This window comes from Hylobates moloch, unplaced genomic scaffold (assembly GCF_009828535.3).
Source record: "Hylobates moloch isolate HMO894 unplaced genomic scaffold, HMol_V3 SCAFFOLD_15, whole genome shotgun sequence".
Lineage (NCBI taxonomy): Eukaryota > Metazoa > Chordata > Mammalia > Primates > Hylobatidae > Hylobates > Hylobates moloch.
Genome location: NW_026652290.1, coordinates 58,083,078 through 58,103,197, shown reverse-complemented (window position 1 = coordinate 58,103,197; position 20,120 = coordinate 58,083,078). Strand labels below are relative to the sequence as shown.

Below are 20,120 nucleotides of genomic sequence, written 5' to 3'. Positions count from 1 at the left end.
TGTACTAGTAAAAATTGCTGTCCAATGTATCCTCATCCACCAATTGGCTGCCAGCTTAATGTGATGGGACTATTTAGGCAGCACTGCCACCCATTGTCACTCTGAAGCACACTTGCAAAGTTCCCAGTCACTTTACAAGGCTTTTTTTGGGGGGCGGTGGGGGAAGAAAAAGAAAAGAAAACAATAGAAAAAAAATGGTATGCCATGTTACGAGAGTGGGTGTAGATATTTTGGAAAAGACTTCTAGGAATAGGAATGGGATGGGATGGGGAGAGGTGACAAGAGTAGCAATGGTCGTTTTGGAGCTTTGAGTGGGGGATTCAGATTAATGTTCCTCTGTTCAAATGGTGTACTCACTAGCAAAACAAACATAAGAACTCACATTTGCTGAGCCAAGCCACTGCTGCCAGATGATGTGCGAAACATTTTTATATAGCTGATTTTATTTTATCTGCCCCACAACTCTAAGGTGTAAGTACTATTACTAGGTTCATTGTTTCCAGAGGGATGAAACGGGGCTTTGGAGAGGTTAAATAACTTGCCCAGGGTCACACAACTATTAAGTGGTAAAGCTGGGATTTACATGAGCCCAGACAAAGAACCCAAGAAGCTAAGCTATTCTCTTGTAATACCTCCAACATAGGAGGCAAGAAGTGAGGTATTATACAGGTTGAGGAGATAAAGGGGAGAGAGGCCTGCAGTGCTAACAGGAGGAGCTGGGATTCATCCCGGCTTGTTGTGATAGGTCAGTCTTAGAGATACCCATGTGTTCACCTACTCAAAATGGGGCTCAGAGTAGCCTTGTCCCATTCTTGTCCAGTGGGCGCAGCTACAGTCTTCCTGGCCTGGAGTGACTGGAGGCTGTCCCCACGTCCCACTTCAGTGAGGCATTCATGTGCACCCAACACACTTTCTAGCTTTATTTGCCTGGAGGGGAAGATTCTCCAGAACCTTGTTAAGATGCACAGTGTGGTCCTTGGACTGGCAGTGCGGCCTCGGCAGTGCCTGGGAGCTCGTTAGAAATGCAGAATCTCAAGCTCCTCCCTACTGAATCTAAATCTGCATTTTAACAAGATCCCAGCTATTTCGTATGCACATGAAAGTTTGAGCAGCACTGCTCTAGAAAGTTACTTTTATCTTTACTGTGCCCACCAAAGTAATCAAACTTTGTGAAGTACGATTATTTTCAAACAAGCCTGCGTCCCTGACTAACCGAGTGGCAGGTGTGAGTGGCACTAAAATTCACAAGAGAACTGTAGCCTCAGATAATCAAAGGAGTGAAGGTCAGATGCAATCACTGATGCATGCTAGTAAATTCTCAAACCTTTGTTTTCAGAAACGATTGGATTTTCAGATAGATTTGCAGCAAGAAAATAACAAGTCTTTATTTTTTTCATCCCAACTTCTTGCACATTTCTCTTCTAGCTATATTTAATATCTGTTCTCCCCACATGCTTGCTAATCCACATTTCACAGTCTTCTTCCATTTCACTTTGTCTGCAAAGAAATCTACCTGGACAGAATAGCATCTCTTTTTTCCCCCTTGACCCTTGGCATTTCCTCTCCCTCCAACTTCTGCCTGATCCTAGGATGGACTCTCTCATCCCTCATTCTCTATCATTAGCTCTCAGGCTGCCTTACCTGCACACACCTTTACCTTCCCCCACACCTTCTTACAGGCTGAAAGCAGAATAGAAAGGCATCAGTGAGGGATGAACAGGAGAGTGCCTTGAGAGAAGATTTCCAGGAAGCCAGGGAGAGCCAGACAGTGGCCTGGTTGCAACCCATGTAGCCGACTCATAGTGCTCATTGCTGTGGAGGCTCTGGTCTGTCTAGCCACACAGACCAGTGAAGTGAGTGTACATAGGTAAAAAAAAAAAAAAAAAAAAAAGCTTCTACAGAATACAGACATGTTATCCTGGTGTGTCTGGTGTCAATCAGGAAAGATGTGGTCCGGATGAACAGAATTGTACCTTTTTAAATATTATAACTTTTAGGGACATTCTTGATGAAAATGTTTCCACTCTATACATAACTCTCATATCTGATTATAACACTTAAAAAATAATTTAAAGTCAGTGGACATAGGAGTTTATGCACTGTGCTATATATTTCCTTGTTTACACAGCCTGTTAAGCATTTATATGGCTTTTTTTTCTATGCTAAAAGGGCCTTGTGTGCAATGCCTTTTAGGTTCTTGTCTTTTGCCTCTTTATCATCTTATACTTTTACAAAGCTCTCAGCCTACAAACTATGAGGCCAGAAGCTAGATGAGCAAACTTGAGAACTGCATCTAAATTAAATATAACTGTTCTTTGATTGAGGGTCTTATGATCCTTTCTCTGTAGAAAGTATACGAGCTTTACCACATATAATCTATGATTGTAATCCATTGGTTCTCAAGCTTGGCTGTATGTTATAAATCAACTTGGAGATTTAACGGTCACTAATGCTGAAATCTTACCCCACCTCCCAAACTGATTTAATTGGTCTTGAGTGCAGTGGTAGGCATCAGGATTTGTAAAAGCTACCACATGAGTTAAATGTAGCCCATGTTGAGAAGCACTCCTTCTAATCTGGATGTCAGAAAGCTTTTTAAATTTTTATTTATTTATTTATTTATTTATTTATTGAGATGGAGTCTCGCTCTGTTACCCAGGCTGGAGTGCAGTGGCTCGATCTCTGCTCGCTGCAAGCTCCGCCTCCCAGATTCAAGGGATTCTCCTGCCTCAGCCTCCCGAGTAGCTGGGATTACAGGCATGCACCACCACGCCCAGCTAATTTTTGTATTTTTAGTAGAGGCAGAGTTTCACCATCTTGGCCAGGCTGGTCTAGAACTCCTGGCCTCAAGTGATCCACTTGCCTTGGCCTCCCAAAGTGCTGGGATTATAGGCATGAGCCACCGCGCCTGACCAGCTTTTTTATTTTTCAGATCCTACTTTTCAAGTGTATTTTATTTAATTGAGTTTGTTGAAAAAGTGACCTCAGATAAATGAATGCTATCTTGTCATGTAAAAGTGTTTGTATATACACACATATATACATGCATAACAAATACATATGCAGAGTAATATAGAAGTTTAAAACTAAATTATATAGCAAGCTTTTGCAGATATCACAAAAATAAATGTTGTCTTTGTGTGTGTGTCTGTGTGTGTATTTGTGTTTGTGTGAGCCTATGTGTGTGTATGTGTGTCTGCCTGTCTGTGAGATCCTATATGGGGTACTTTTTTTCCTAAAATGATCTATTTTTGTGGTTATGTAGAAGTTTATGACCATTCATTAATAGAACATTTATATGTATTTTGGAGAGCATATTATGAGTAATGAACTAGCATTATTAAAATAATTTATAGGCCGGGCACGGTGGCTCACGCTTGTAATCCCAGCACTTTGGGAGGCCGAGGCGGGCGGATCAGAAGGTCAGGAGATCGAGACCACGGTGAAACCCCATCTCTACTAAAAATACACACACAAAAAATTAGCCCCCATCTCTACTAAAAATACACACACAAAAAATTAGCCGGGCGTGGTGGCGGGCGCCTGTAGTCCCAGCTACTCAGAGAGGCTGAGGCAGGAGAATGGCGTGAACCCGGGAGGCGGAGCTTGCAGTGAGCCGAGATTGCGCCACTGCACTCCAGCCTGGGCGACAGAGCGAGACTCCGTCTCAAAAAAAAAAAAAAAAATAAAATAAAATAAATAAATAAATAAATAAATAAATAAAATAAAATAATTTATAAAAATAGGCGAGGCACTAGTTCTGAACATTCTTTCTGAGCTGTTGATTCAAAATAAAAGTTTATGACTTTTGTACTGTTTTACCTTTGCACTTGAAAGTGCAAATATAAAAATAAAGAAAATACTCTTTATTTCCTGAGAAAAAGATTGGGGGATTTCCATTTTGTTTTACCTATAATGTAAATAGATAGATTTCAGTAATATTTTGCAGTGTACTCACATCCTGAAGTTTCTAAGACTCCATTAAAAAGTTATACTGTTTTTGCAGGGATTTTTTCAGGGCGTTTAGCTGTAAAAAAAAAAATGCTGAATGGATGAAAAATGAGTAAAATTTGTGTTTGTTTTTTTTTTTTCTTTCCTATTCATCATTGCTGTTTGTCCTCTGTGTGTAGGCAACTAATTTGCTGTTTTTCTCCTGAGGGGAATTCAAATCAAAAACTAATATTGAATTACTAGGAAAAGGGATTCCTATCTCAAAAGAACAAAGTAAAATGATTCAGAAAAGAAAAAAAAAACTCGGAAAATTTATCCAATTTCTTGGTGTATGTTGTATGTGTCCATGGTACTTTACTTATATGAACAGTTACATAAAATAAATCTTCAGTAAACTATAAATCTGAACACTGACAAACTCCAATGGACAATTCTTAATTTTTATGAATGTAGAAAGTCTGCTATCTTCCTTTAATCCCATCCAATGCACATTCACATTTTGACAATTTTTTTTTTCATTCTGTGAAAACCTAGTGAATATTTTCATTCTGGGTCTCAGTTATTTGATTTCTTTCCATGTTTTTCACCCAGTTATGTTTTATACATTATTTGTGTTGAAAGTGAAGACTCATGAAGTGATAGAAGCTTAATTGAATGAATTATTTATAGTAAAGAAGTTATTCCACATTTATTTCAACAGGGTGGAAATCCCTGACTTATAAATACTCAAATTGTGAATGACCTAGATATACATACAGATGTTCAGCCTAGATCTCTTACTTGTATCTCATTGTGTTACATCCACAGAACTCATTTACTGTCACTGCAATTCCTGTGGAAAAACTTGAAGTGTTCAGAAACACATGGCTTCCCAAATCTAGGCAGGGGTAAATGGCAGGGATTGTGGGGAAACAGAGGGGAATGGAGGGGAGGCAGAATATAATGATCAGTTTGGAAACTGACCATGAACTGTTTTATAAGAATGGCATCTGTTGATTAAAAAAACAAATCCCAATGGGAGCTGCATGTTTTAAAAACCTTTACTTATTACTTTACCTAAAATTCTGCCATTTAAAGATTCACTCGTTTGCAATAACAGATCTTTTAAAGATGCCAACATTTCTGGGAAGGTGAGGAGGGCATCAGTCATCTCATCCCCACCCAAATTAGTTCTTTGAGATTGCTTTTACCTGAAGTCTGGCTTATATCAACAAGCCTGAAACGACGGACATTTTGATTGTTGGGAGATGAAGAGGGTCAATTCAGAGCAGGAAAAGAATGGGTCCAGGTAAAGTAACCACAGTGGGAGGGCAAGAGCCTCTTCAAAGCACTGGAGCATGTGGAAACTCTAGGGGAGGGATACTATGCAGTGGAAAAAAGATACAGAAAGGGAGGTGCTCAGGGCAATTGCACATAGTTTAACATTTTTCTAGACTGGCTGTGTGCGCAGGAATATGAGAAGAAACTCTTCTTCCCCCTTATTCTTATACTTTCTTCCTGCACCCAGGGCTCAGATATCAGTTGGAGCTTTATTCACTTAATAATTAGTTTTACTTTGCTGAGCTGGCTTTGGGATGTGACAGCATTCACAACTGGCTTCTATGCAAAAATACATTTGAAATGTCCAAGAGGACAACTTATCAATTCATGTCAGAATGTAATCTGTGCCTAAATTGGGGTCTACCTGAATGGACTCATTGCTTTTCCATTGTCCCCCATTCTTTAATCTTCATGATTTAATCAGGTGATTTGTTAGGTTGAACTAGAAAGAGACTGGAAAATGAGGCATTGTTTGACAAAATTTACATCATATTAGGGCACGCAATGGAGAGGACACTCATGACCCCATAGATACTTATGACTCACTGATAGGTCATGACTCTCAGAACCCTAGGGATGAACACCCACAACCTGCTCCTCTTACCTCTCCAGCCTCATCTTGTTTATCTTTCCCAGGTTCCAGTTCCTCCAGCCACACAAGGCCTTGGTACGTGCTGTTCCTTTGGCCTGGAATGCTCGCCTCTGCCCTTTTAGGCTGCCCGCTACCTGTAGTTGACTTTTCTCTGCCCTTTAGATTTCTGCCCAAGATCACTCCAGCCTAAGTCAAGTCTTTTTGTTTCACAAACTCATAGATGTGTACTTTTTTCCAATTAAGAGCTTCAGTTTGCAGTTGTACATTTATTACTGTAATTATTTTGTTTAACTTTAGTGCCTTCTAACTGGAAAGCTTGATAGAAACAGAAACTCCTTCTGATTTTTTTCATCATTTATGTCTCTAAGTGTTGGCCTAGTGTTTGGGACATCAATATGCTTTTATTAAATGAATGAATGAATAACAAGAATGACTTTATGCAAAAGATGGTTACATATATGGGGCTTTTTTTTTTTTGAGACGGAGTCTAGCTCTGTCGCCCAGGCTGCAGTGCAATGGCGTGATCTCGGCTCACTGCAAGCTCCACCTCCCAGGTTCGCACCATTCTCCTGCCTCATCCTCCCAAGTAGCTGGGACTACAGGTGCCCGCCACCACGCCTGGGTAATTTTTTTGTATTTTTAGTAGAGACGGGGTTTCACCATGTTAGCCAGGATGGTCTTGATCTCCTGACCTCGTGATCCACCTGACTTGGCCTCCCAAAGAGCTGAGATTACAGGTGTGAGCCACCGCGCCTGGCCCTATGGGGCATATTTTTAAATGCTACATTTTACCCTTTAGTGGAGGAGGGGGAGCAGTAAATTCATAGGAAGAAGTATTTTCTCCAGGCTCTGACTCTCCATGTCTTCCTTTAGCTTTCTGTGATGTCAGGAGTCCACTAAAGGGCAGAAAAAGGCTGTGAGCTCATTCCACATTGGTTAACTATTAACAATTTATTTCTTTTTTTGAGATGGAGTCTTGCTGTGTCACCCAGGCTGGAGTGCAGTGATGCGACCTCAGCTCACTGCAACCTCCACCTCCTGGGTTCAAGCGATTCTCCTGCCTCAGCCTCCTGTGTAGCGGGATTACAGGTGCGCGCCACTGTGCCTGGCCAATTTTTGTATTTTTTTAGTGGAGATGGGCTTTCACTATGTTGGGCAGGCTGTCTTGAACTCCTGACATCAGGTGATCCACCCGCCTCGGTCTCCCAAAGTGCTGGGATTATAGGCGTGAGCCACCGTGCCCGGCCTATTAACAATTTCTTGTCACCATTTAAGAAACCTAAATTCTGCTAGAAAGGAAAAGCTTGATGGCAGATCTCTGTGGAGCCAACTGTAGGAAGCTATTTCTTGTTATAAGTGAGCCATTTCTTGTTATAAGTGCCAATAATATGTTTATTTGAAGTTTGTGTATTCTTAATCTACAACCCCACCATTCTTAGCTCCATCTTTTCCATCATTGCCACTGCTATGTCTGTACCACAGGGCACTTGTTAAGCCTCTTCTAGAACTTAGCTCTGCCACAGCAGGTGCCCATGTCTAACTCTTTATTTTGGTTTCCAAAGGAACTGCTTCAAATTTTCCAGGAAAGCTGTGGGTGGTAAAATAGATGAGAATATGCCTTCTTTTGTTGTTTTCCTTTGATTAACTGGGAATCACTTTGAGCTAAGAACAAGGAAGCCTTAAATATCTATGGATAAGAGGAGATACAAAAGTGAGGCTGAGGAGTTAACAGAATCCTAATTAAAGATAAACTTGGATCATTACGTATTTGTATATTGGCTGCAGAGTTGTATACTTCATATACATATGAAGTATAGTGTGTTTCTCTTGAAAATATGTAATAAGACTTAAGGGGTTGGCCAGACACAGGGCCTAAGACAGATAATCCAAGCACTTTGGAAGGCTGAGGCAGGAGGATTGCTTGAGGCCAGGAGTTCGAGACCAGCCTGGGAAACATAGTGAGACCCCTGTCTTTACCAAAAATTAGCTGGGTGTGGTGCCATGCACCTGTAGTCCTAGCTACTCTAGAGGCTGAGGCACGAAGATCCCTTGAGCCCAGGAGTTTGAGGCTGCAGTGAACTATGATCACGCCACTACAGTACGGTGTGGGTAACAGAGTGAGACACTGTCTCTTAAAAAAGGAAAAAAGAAAAGACTTAAGGGGCTGTATTATGTCTTCAGGGAAAAGCTGATACAATTACTTGAAAAAAAAATCAAGGAAAGCCAGAGTTCTAGAGTTTTATATATTTAACATCAGATATTTGATGTTTAAAATGCTGGCCTGAAGTTTGAGCTGAGGATCAAATTGTCTGCTTAGAAACAACTGAGTTTCTCAGCTATGGTAAACTTGGGAAATGTGCAAAGGGGGGAATATAATTAATTAATTCACTGGGAAAAAAGGCAGAAAGAAACAACTTTTGTTCAGAAAAGATGCACAAACAGCAAGAAATTTTAGTTAAGTAAACGATTTTAAATTACAATTGCAGAAAGTAGTGATATATTTCTGAAAGGCTATGGTAGACATCATAAAGATTCTGATACCTTAATTCTTAGTCCATCTTTTGTGCAAGATGATCTTAAAGGTTTAGAAGAAATATCCCAGCTCTGGGAAATTTATTTCTTCAATGTTTTCTTATAGTTGTTTATTGATTTTCATTGGTGAATATTTTTCAAGAGTTTAATTTAGATATGTCTCAAGAAGAAATGTAAGGGATGAAAATGCAAACTATGGTTTTCTTCCTGTAGTGAAAAAGATAACATTCATTTATTCATTTATAAGCGATGAACAAGTTTGTACACTGTACACTGGAGTAACGCCAGGATTTGAGAGCAGAGAGGTGCAAGACTTGGTCCCTGCCTTCTCAGACCCTGTAGTCAAATCAGGGAAAGAGATATGGAAATTAACAGTTTTAGCAGAGTGTTATGATGGAGGAATGCCAGTAAAAGAAAAATCACCTGGTTGGTAGGTGGGATTGGGGTGTCACTAAATTAGCTACAGTCCAGCAAATACCTCTTAGAGGAGATGGCCATTGAGCTGAGCTGTAAAGGTCACCAGGAAGTTTGTCACGTTGTTAGGGGAAGCAAGCTAAGACTGCTGCAGGGAAAGGGACTAGCATAAGGAAATGCAAAGAGGTAGAGAGAGCAGTGCACGGTGCCATGAGAACTTCAAGTCTGCTCAGGACCGGAGGTGGAGCTGTGAGTGCCAGTGCGTATGGGGACTTGGTAAATGCTAGGCTGGAAAAACACCCAGGAAAGAGATCGTGAAAGGCCTTCCACACCAGGCTAAGAAGTATAACCTTTATTCTGAAGGCAAAGGGTAGCCACCAAAGGATTTTAAGTACCAGGGTGATATGATCAGATATGTGCTTTAGAAAAATCATTCTGGCAGCTACTATACATTCTAAATGAAGATAAAACATGTCCTTAAGACCTCTAAAGTATTCCAGCTGGTTCCTGAAGAAGGGATATCTATAATTCTTTCCATATATCCTCTTAACATACCATAGAAACATTATCCCACCTGAATTCTGGCTAACTAGACTTAACCATGACCTGGAGAAATAGGTTTGGGGTAGTTGTTACATTTTTCCCAATAACCCTGGACATCAGGAACACCCAGATAGGCCACTATAAAGGAAACCCAGCCTTTCTATATTGATGGGATGTTTGTGTCAGCAGCCACTAGCAAGGCAGGATGTTCTACACACATTTTAAGGGGTGAGATGCCATTTTCCCTCATGTAGATACTCTATGGGAGAAACACCCAAGAGAAAAAAGAAACCTTCATGTTGGGCTTTCTTTTTGCTGACAATAAGATCATGCAACAGTATCCTATTTGCATGAAAATGTAGCCAACTTACAACAGGAACTATACATTCATAAGCATACTTTTGAATGGACCATTTGGAAAACTTTTTAGGCACAATCGAATTTATGCAGTATCAAAAGATACAACTATAAATGGCCTGATTTTTGAGTCTAGGTAAGTTTTGGGATTAAACACTGTTCCTAAACACTGGAAGAGGAGAAAAGTAAAGTTTAAAGAGAGGATATGGCCCAAAACTATGGAGTCTCAATACAAAATTGTAAATGAAAATGATCTTGGAGTCATTGTGGCTTCCAGCTTGGCTTCTAGAAAAACAAGGGGGTCCACAACCTTACACGTTCATTTGCCCTGGCAGTTGAAAGTTCATCTCCTTAATTAGGAGTTTTGCTTCTATGACATAAAGAACCCTCTAACAGACAACCCATTTTATTTTTACCTGATGGCCCACTGACACAGGAAGTTCTGGTCAGTTGTGATGTAAATCTTAGGAGCTGTTTTGGGTTTTGTTGTTGCTTCACTCTGAGTAGGTTTAGGGGAACAGCAGTCCTGAGAGGACAGAGGGAGTTAGTAGGGAGAGAAAAAAAATGGGAGCAAGGCTTTGACCTGCCAGAGAGGAGCCCCTGCTGACACGGTCAGTCTGACCCATTGAATGGCCTGAATACGATAAATGCCGCTTTATCCTGCCTTGAAAGGCACGAGATAGCACAGTCTAAATGCCTGGGCATGCTTAAATAGGCGACTCGGGATGTTTGAGTTGAGAGTGTTTGAAATCTGAGCTCTCTGACAGCCTGGGAGCTGCCACAGGTCACCTGCCTTGCTCCGTAGGGACAGGCCCAGGTCTCACAAGAAATTGTCCGTAGACGAATTGTAGTACAAATTCCTTTCTTTGTTGGTTGGCCTCTTTCACTAGACCATGGCCTATAAAATTTTGTAAAAACAATTCTTAAATATTATTTGAAAGGGCAAATGGCCCACGCTGAAAGGTTTGACAGTTTGACATATAGTGCATGGTTTTGATAGCTCGGAAACTGAAAAGTGTGGCCAAGATTCTCTGCCTGCTCGTTAGAAACCCGGTGTTTTTTTAAATAGTGTCTTGTTGCTGTGCAGTGTTCCTCTGGTCCTTGAAATCTGACAGGCAATGAGTCTGCTCCAGTGATCTTAAACCCTTTTAGACTAATTTGTGAGAGAGTAGCAAAGTACTGTAGCTAGCACCTTTGGGTCCAGCATCCAAGAGGCACAGAACCAGGTATTGCCAATTAAGGAGCCATTCGGATAATCATATCAAAGCAGATTGCTTTAGAGTCTTACAATGCCCGAGCCTGTGCCTAGAGAGAGAGGAACCCAGAGTTTCACTTCAATGAGGGGGAAAAAAGAGACTGGAGTGGCCCGGTCTCATCAGAGCCCAGGAAGTTCCAGGGAGTGGATTTCTGCATTAGAATGTTGCATATGTGCGGCCTGTGTGTGCGCAGCCCTGGCGGCTGCCTCTGCATAGCCAAAGGCCATTTTCAGGAGCCTCTGGCCCCTCAGTCACTGGCCTGCTAGTTAATTGCCACACGGACTTCATGACACATGGGCAGATAATATGACATTTTCAGTTTCTGTCACTAGCAAACGCCACAACGTTGCTTGCACTAGTTGCTAAGAAGCTGTCAGAAACCATTAGCGGTTGGCTAAAGTCGCCCTATGGCATTTCCTCATAGCATCAGCAAAACGAGCATAAATCACCCACTGGAGCCTACTGCTATCCTAATGAGGCTGTAAGCTTGTTTATGGACTAGCATCATTTTTATGATTATTTCCACCTTTTCAGTTTGCCTTCATTTGGCGGCAGGAGAAGTCAGCTCCAGGAATGAAGTCACTGCTGACATTTTACAAATGTGGTTCAGAGCTGCTGCCTGCTGCCGTGTGGTCGGCCGGCGGTTCTCCAAGTTTGTTTAGTGATCTCAAAAATAAAAAAGGAAAGAAATTCTCGAGAGACCACATTGAGGTGACTATATCAAATTGCGGAGTGAATGGAAATGCTAAAGGTACAATTGACCATTTAGACTTTCCTCTGAGGTTGAGACATTTCCAGATCAATTTTCAATTTAGAAAGTGGAAGAGGTTAAACAATTTATTAAAATCTATGAAAGTGTTTGCTTTTAGAATAGTCTGTTTTATTATGCTCTTCTCCTTCCTCATCTTCTCCACTTCCCTAACTTGTGTCGGAAAGGAGCAGGGTTTATTGTTTTAGGCTTTTCTGAACATGCACCAGTATTTACACTGGATTGAAAGCATTTGCTTCCAATGAAAATCTTGTCTTAGATTACAACCCAGCAGTGTAATTTCCCTCCCACATGGGAGTAAAGTAGCTGTATTTGCCTAAAAACAGTAGGAAGAACAAACTGTGCATTAAGCCAAGGCTGTTTTTGGCTTGAGCTAATGATGTAATAGAAACCTTTTATTCAGGAGAGGTCACTGCCAGGGACTGAAGGGGGTGATCTGGCTCCTGCTTGAAAGGTTTCTCCATTGTATCTACATAAGTCTTCACTTAAAAAATTCTGTTCCTAATGCTTCTGCTTTCATACAGCAGAAATAAACAGGAAAGGTTCTGGTGAGTGTTACACATGGAATGCAGAAAGCCTTCCTCTCCTAATGGAGTATATAATTCAGGTGCCCTCAAGGCACGCTTTCAGGAATTCTTTTGCCTGAGGTAATGGGAAGCTAAGGTTGCTTTAAGGCCTTGATTATCTATTGATGCACAAAGCTGGAAAAAAGTCATCTCTGCTGGATTATAGTAGATATTTCCATAAATTATCAATGAATTCTCTTCTAGGCAAGCACTAGGCATTACTCGCTAAATTAATCTGAAGGGGTTTGAGGTGGATAAAAAGGCTATTTTTTTTAAAGGTGGAAAATAATCATGGGGAGGTGGTTAAAACAGTATTGTTAGGTTGTAAGCTTTTCATTTTTAATCAGTGATCAAGTCGTATGTGTCTTTTCCTTGGTTACCTTTTGCATATTGAAAGTGGATTAGCCCATTGAAAATTTAAATGCTGTTGAGTTGTTTTCTTTTCTCATGTTTCTTTAATGAATTGTTATTTTATATGGTAAATTGCTTCTCTGAATAAAAAGGCTGTTTAAATACTGGACTTTCAAAGAATTTATTAGGCAAATCCAAGGGGACTTCTCATAAAATACTTGGTTATGCAAATAAAGAGTTTGGTTGGGTGGAAGGAGTGCTGATTTACAGATGTAGGGGTCTGGCACAGCACAGACCCCAGTAGTTCCATGCCAGGGTACATGACCTTGGCCCAGTCAGGGAACATAGCATTTTCTTCACTGATACAATGATGGCTTCGGAGTGGTGGGTTTTCATGATCTTTTCCAAGTGAACACAAGATATGTTTCTGTGAAACTTTTAATAGATAGATTTTGAATATAATAAAATTACAGATTTTTAAGGAATAAAAGTTTAGAATCAGAAAAGGTTTGCAAAAGTTTTGCATTTATAGCATATTCTGTAATAATAATAGAAATGTTGGAATTAGTTTGTTCCTCACCCAACAAACTTTCTAAACTTCATCTCAGTACAAGTTAAGGCAACTGAAAAAAAGAAACTTGAGGGACACTTTTCTTTTCTTTTTTTCACAGGAGAGAGATGGGTCTGCTGAGGGAGCAGTTAAAAACAGTTGATTAGCTGCAACATACCTACTATAGATTAAACAGAAATAACTGAAATTGAACTAGAGAATTATTTTTTTATGTAGGACCTAATAACAGAAATGAGAAATACAGAAATTCATGAAGCCGTAAAAATGAACCTGAGGCTATGTGCCAGAAACTTGTCTTACCAAAGTTTCAGGTTCTTTGGGTCATGTAGTTGGCTCTCCAATGGCTTATTTAACCCAGTGAATGTGCTCTTGGGTGTATTTTTTTTACCTCGTTTCTAAGCCTGGCTGCTATAGCTCTTCTGTTTGGGCCCAGATCAACCTGTCGGTTTCTAAGAGAACGGTTGACCGAGCTAAGCTACTTTTTAGTGTAATGGGTCTTGTCCTTTGTTGTTTTCCTTTTTGACTTTGATGCCAAGGCAAAAAATACCTACTTTCCATTTGTACCTTGTAACTTATTTTGAACAGCTATATGGGTTAAATTTTTATTTTTTCTTATTAAACATGGCATTATAAAAAAGAAATACTACCTTTTTTAGTTTCATTATGTCACAGAGCCAAAATATTTTCTAGAATAAAGAGTGTAAATGTTATAATACAAATCAATAGAAAAATAGGATCCAATATAGAGGAGTATGTTAGCAGGTGATTTTTCCATGTGAAAAATTTAAACCTAGCATGAATTTTAGAAACTGCCTGAATTATTAGTGTAATACAATTCCAATTTACTGTTAATTTAGCACTACCTTATTTGATTTACACAGTAATTGTTTTTTAATTAAGAAACTATGTCAGGGGTTTTTCCCTTACTAAACTTGATGCTTTCTCTCTATTACAAGAAAAATTATATTTTATTTGAAGCATTCCTATGTCAAACTGCTTATATGATGGATTACCTACATTTCCCCATCCTAGTTTAACTAGTCTTAAGATAGATCACTTGTGGAAATAGTTGATATCTTAAATGAATCTTCTCACAAGTCAATGTCACTGACTGTGGGATTTGAATGCCCAGGCAGCCATAGTGCCACTGCTAATGACTGTCACCATGTTTAACTCCCCAGTAGGAGTTACACTTAACCTGTCTCAGCTATACATATTGGAATAATTACCATAGCAACAAAGCCACAAGGGGATTGGATATTTCCCTCCGTTCCCTTTGACTTTTGGCAATGTTCTTTGGAAGAAGTTCTTTAGACCTGACTACTCTTGAACCTAGGCCTTGTTCTTTCTCTTTGTCTTGGAAAACAAAACACAACAAAAAAACAGTACCAAAGAAACTATTAATCATTTAAATTTGCTCTTTTGGTTTTGTTTATATCCAAAGGCATTCTATTTGAATAAAGCATGTCAAGGTAGCATCAGTCAAAATTTGATTCACTATGTTTGCAGGTGATGGCTTGGACAACAGTGTAGCTTCCCCCAGCACAGGTGACGATGATGACCCTGATAAGGACAAAAAGCGTCACAAAAAGCGTGGCATCTTTCCCAAAGTAGCCACAAATATCATGAGGGCGTGGCTGTTCCAGCATCTAACAGTAAGTGGATTCTAAATGACATATGTAAACTAAATATGGACAATGAACCAGTTTTTACACAAAATAATGAGAAAAAAGTGATCCCTCTGGACTTGAAATATTTAATAAATAACCGTGTTCCCACAGTTTTTGCAAAAGTGTTAGCACTTATTTCTTAGATACATACCCCAAATGAGAAATTTTATTTAAAATTCACGATTGTGATTTTGTTAACTTTCATAAGTTAAAAGGTTTAGGTGTTCATGTGCACTTGTGATTTTAGGTATGTGTATTAATGATGTTGCTTTTCTAAGTGTGACCCTTAAGTGCTCAGAACCATCTCCTACTAAGAAGAAAATAAGACAAACCCTAGAGAGAGACTTAATATCTTCTGATGCTTTAGTGGATCTTTACAACAAATGGTCCACAAAAATTTAAATCATGTTGCAATGGCAAGATGATCACATAATTTGCTTTTAAGTGGTTTGAATGCACTGGCTTCCATTACAAAGCATTCATGTAAGTCAGAGCTCCACAGTGAAAGTTGTCCCTGTATTTAGAACTGTAAAGGAAAACAGCAATATAGAGTCAGCTCTTCCTGTGTAGTCCCTTGTGACTTTTCAAGCAGAGTAACAGTTTATATTGTCTGTGCAAGTATTGCTGTTTTCACTGCAGGAATTCTCCTGGAGATGTGAGAAACTGGAAATTTGGGGCTTTATGCCACTGGGGGGTTTGTTTTGTTTGGTTATTGTTCTGAATGAATTTTATGTTCAAAATATTTATAAGAATAATATTTTGGTGGATATTTTTGTAAGTGCATACTGATTTAAAGAAGACACAATGAAGATTTGTGGATAAAATAATATTTTAAAAATCAACAAAATTGTTGACCAGGGGAATTTCAATATTAGAGACAAAGGTTGAATTTAGACAGGTTGTAGCAAAGTTACATAGATGGATAAATGTTAAAAACTCTTGAGGGTTGTTTTTTAATATCAGGAGAAAATATTTTATGTTACTATTTTTGTCTTAGCTTACTTTTCCTAAAGTCATTTTTTCCTTAAATATTAAAGTTAATCTTGTATTATTATAAACACTTGCAGAGCCTGTTTACCTTCATACCTGGGCCCACTTTCAAAGCCATGTTCCTCAGTGAGTTTTACAGGTACAGAGAGAGAAACTTAGGGGATGTCTGAAGGTCGTGTTGGTTCTGCTCCTCTGGATAGAGGCTGTGCCTCCAATAATGCTCAAGGGTATACATTAATCCAGATTTTCCAGCGTCAGTGAATAAGATAAAAACTGAGAGCAGCAGGAATAGCTTTAAAAAAAAAAAAAAGTTTCCTCCCTTCTCTTCTTTCCCTCATAATTCCAAACAGTAACTAGACTGAGTAAACTTTAGGGCTTGGCTGTGCTGGAAATTAGTTGGAGATTTAGCTTGTTTGAGCTGTTTTGATTTTAACATCATATTAGGTTTACCTAGAATCTGATTCGGGCACCATTACTTATCTGACACCTGTTGCATGTGTGTAGATGTTTCAAGATGTGACTCCTGCAAGTTCCTCACTGACGATTATCAATCACTAATGAACTGGGGGAGAGAGGACTCAGGTCTTGAGGGCATATCATGAAAAACGAATGATACGACATTTAGATAAGAAGTGGCAATTGGTCAAAGGTGTGGTACAATGATGCTGATGCAATGATGCTGATATTTTATCTCCAGAGCTAACCAGCTAACTTGCTGTGTGGAATGAGTTGGTGTGGTGGATAAAATCAGGTTGGCCCTGAAGTCACAATCAAACAATTTCTATTTCCTAGACTAACAGAAACAATGAATAGATTTCTTTAGCCCCCATCTCAATCTGCAAAGGAGTTTTGGCTTTACTTGAAGCTGAGGTGCCCCTGAATAAGATATAATCAAATACTGGTTCAGACAGAATCAGGAGAGAGAGAAGCAAGTTATTTTATGCAGCCACTAGTTTTCCTGTTTTTCTAGGTTGTACCCTTGTGAAGACCCTTGCAGAGAGCTACATTATCTTCTTGAAACAAACAAACAAACAAACAAAAAACCCAAATAAACTTTCTAACAGCTCGCATGATTTTACATGCATTGCATTGCTTATATGGACTATGTGTTTGTTACTGGGGCAATTGTAATAGAAATTGTTCATGAACTGCCTGATTTCTTGAGACCTGAATAATAGTCTTCAGTTTTGAGGTCTTTGCTGGCCTGTGCCACTGCCCTGGAAGGGGAAGCCCATTCATCCACATTTCCTCAGCTTTCTGTGAATGTTTATAGGTGTTACCTTGTGGTTTCCATTGGATATTTCTACCCCCATTACCCACTCCAATGCCATCTGCTCATACAGAAATATTGATTAATGATAATGGTCTGTAGATAGCTAATTGTTCTTATAACATCATCTGAAGAGCAAAGTTAGGAGATATGTTTAAATTTTTCATCTTTTCCTTCCCCCAATGAAAAAGATTCCTTCCCACTTCTCTAATTGCAAGAGCAAATAGACCTCCAGTTATAAGGAACACCCGTTACCCTTGTTTTGTAATCCTTCTTGAAGGAATGCATGGACTGCTTAGGTAATATTTATAGTAAGAAGCTAATTTTAATAAATTCTATTTTACAAACCTATAGAATCTAAAGAGAGTTTTGTTGTTGTTTGTCTAAATGTAAGTAACCACTGACATCTCAGTACTAATTCTTTAGTGACTTTATTTCAAGTTCTGAGAGGTCTTCGGGGATGCACAATTCATTAGGAAGACTGTACAAATTTTAAATGGTCACATCATTGTTATGTGATTAATGCAACTTATCTAGGAAATCCTTTCTGAAATCTTGCTAGATATAAAAAAGCCACTGAAATTCTGGCTAATTAAAACAATAGCAATACCAATTTATTAGTAAATTGTAAACTAATCTTTTTTTAAATTTCAAAAGACATATTCAAAAACCTCTCACACCTTTTGAAAGCAAATTGCTATTTCTTTTTAAAATAAATGGATCAATCCTTTCATTGGGTTTATTCAGTGAAGAAATCTGCCCTTGAAAAGGCTTTAAAGCATTTCTGTGTTAGAAGAGTAGAATAGGCCCTGAATTAAAAACCAAAACACAACAAAAAACAACTTTCTGGATTTGTACCCCAGCTACATGAGAAGAAAAATGTGGCAGTCTCTAGTTATCCACAGGTAGACTTAATCAGTAGCACGTTTTACTACTCCAAAGAGAGAACTAAAGCCTCATTCTTGGGCTCACAGTCTCTAGCAAGCTAAACTGGACATACTTGTATATAATGAAAACAATAAAAGAAAAAGGAAACGAGTTTTAAACTTTAGTGATTAGGGGGTAAGAAGAAATTTCAGTGAGGTAAATTCCCAGCTTAGACTTAGCTGAGCATTTGCCAGAGTTGATAAGTAGAGAGGGTCTCTTAAAAGAAACTATTCCCTGGAATTGAAAAGAATGACTGACATGATTTAAATAATAAGAGAGAATTAGAAAGAAAATAAAGGCATTTATTAATAGAAATACTTACATTTGCCTGAAGGTAAATTATTGCAAACAATTAAAACGTGCTTAATATTTGCATATGAGTCACTGTGTATTCACAATCAGTTCAGGGGCATATGTCATATCAAGGTTTCTTTTTCCTTCTTGAAGGTATTATTCCAACTGTAAACATAGCCTGTGATGTCATAGTGCTTAAGCTGGATGTGTTTTGCATATTATCAGTTCTTTTGCTACATAGTGTTACAAAGATATGTGTCCAAAGGCTTAGTGAAAATGAAGAAAAAGAATACATGCCACGTTTAAGGTAAAAATCAAGGATCTCTTTTCTTTTTTGTTTTCCTATCCTATCATATTGCAGCCTAAAGTATAATGTAAATAGAAAAGCGGTTAATGTGGTTCTTATTTAAAATATGCAGTGACTATATTTTCCTGCATGGAGCTCCTGTGCTTCCAGGAATACTGAAAGCTAGGGAGAAGGGAGGTAGTTAGAAAGCATACCTACAGATCCAGGGGAAGCAAGCATTCACGGGTCAATATCCGGCATTGACCAGTCGGGATGGTGATCCTGACGGTGAACTGATTTTCATTCACACTCTCTCCTACTCCCCATCCATTCACCATCCTGAGGATCCCATTTGGTTAAGCCTTACTATAGGGACAAACTTTGCTTCTAAGTTAGACACACTTATGTGCCAAGTGTTTTTGTTTCATTTTCTTTCTTCTTTCTTTCTTTTTTTGTGTATGTGTGCACTTCTAGCCTGGAAAATTTATGTGTGTGTGTGGCCAAATTTATGTCTTGATTTCTGATTTATAAGACTTCCCTCTCATTGTGGATAAAGCCAATGCGAGAGGTTGTAGAATCTTCCAGGTTGAGAATAGCGTTTCCATAGTAACACTATTAGATGAAAAGTGCCCTGCGGGTCCGCCACTCTAAGGACGGAGTAAATGGAATTGAATCGGGAATTGAATGCTCTGGAAGAGACAGATGTTGTTTCATTGGTTTCGTTTTTAGTAACAAGATCTGTTGGAGTCATCTTAGTGTCATATCTCTCCTTGCCATTTTGGAAGAATTATTCTCTAAACATTATTAATTATTACAATGAAAAAGTACATCTAATTGGTATCTGGATAATCCATTCCGTTGATCAAAGTTAGGAAAAGAATAGAAGGACTTATAGGTAGGCACATGGGCAAGTAGTAGATGAAATTTTCTCCTCTCCTCCCATTTCTATTTCTCTTTTTATTGCCTACCTCTGTACTCTGCCAGTTTGAACAGTGAATATTCCTTTTAAGCCTTACGAGCCAGCATCCTTCAACAACCTATCCTGAAAGATCTAGGGGGAGTCCTGAGAAGGTGGTGGGGCAGGACAACTATATTCTCACATTCTTGCCCAAACTGTTCATCAGGGTATTTGAGAAAGGCAGTTTCTTCTTCAAACTAGTCCTAATCTACCTTAATTGTCATGTGCCTGAGACAAGGGAAGTGGCTTGTGGAGATAGCAGGTAACTTTGATTCCTTCTTCACTACGTATTATCCGCAGACAGATCATTAAATTAAGAGCCTTGAAAACTAGTATGAAGGTGTGAGAAGATCTTTTTTTCCTTGCAGATGTCCATGTACCCTATCAAAAATTAGCTCTTTTACATACATAAGAAGAATATTTTCATAGTTTTTACTTTTTCCCTTACGTGTAACTGCCATGCACCTTCACTTCTGACCAAAGCTAGGCTTTGCTGAAACTAA

The 20,120-nt window shown here is 39.0% G+C and overlaps 1 protein-coding gene across 4 annotated transcripts in view; it reads left to right on the top strand.

The window, feature by feature from the left end:
• The window catches only part of MEIS1 (Meis homeobox 1), a 230,599-nt gene that overhangs the window by 62,710 nt on the left and 147,769 nt on the right, over positions 1–20,120 (top strand). For all 4 annotated transcript variants that reach the window (XR_009210128.1, XR_009210127.1, XM_032178671.2 and 1 more), the window contains exon 8: positions 14,732–14,877. Coding sequence is in view for 2 of the 4 variants with exons in the window: in XM_032178671.2 (XP_032034562.1) it covers positions 14,732–14,877 (146 nt within the window). In the remaining 2 variants the exon portion in view is untranslated. The remainder of the gene's footprint in view (positions 1–14,731; positions 14,878–20,120) is intronic.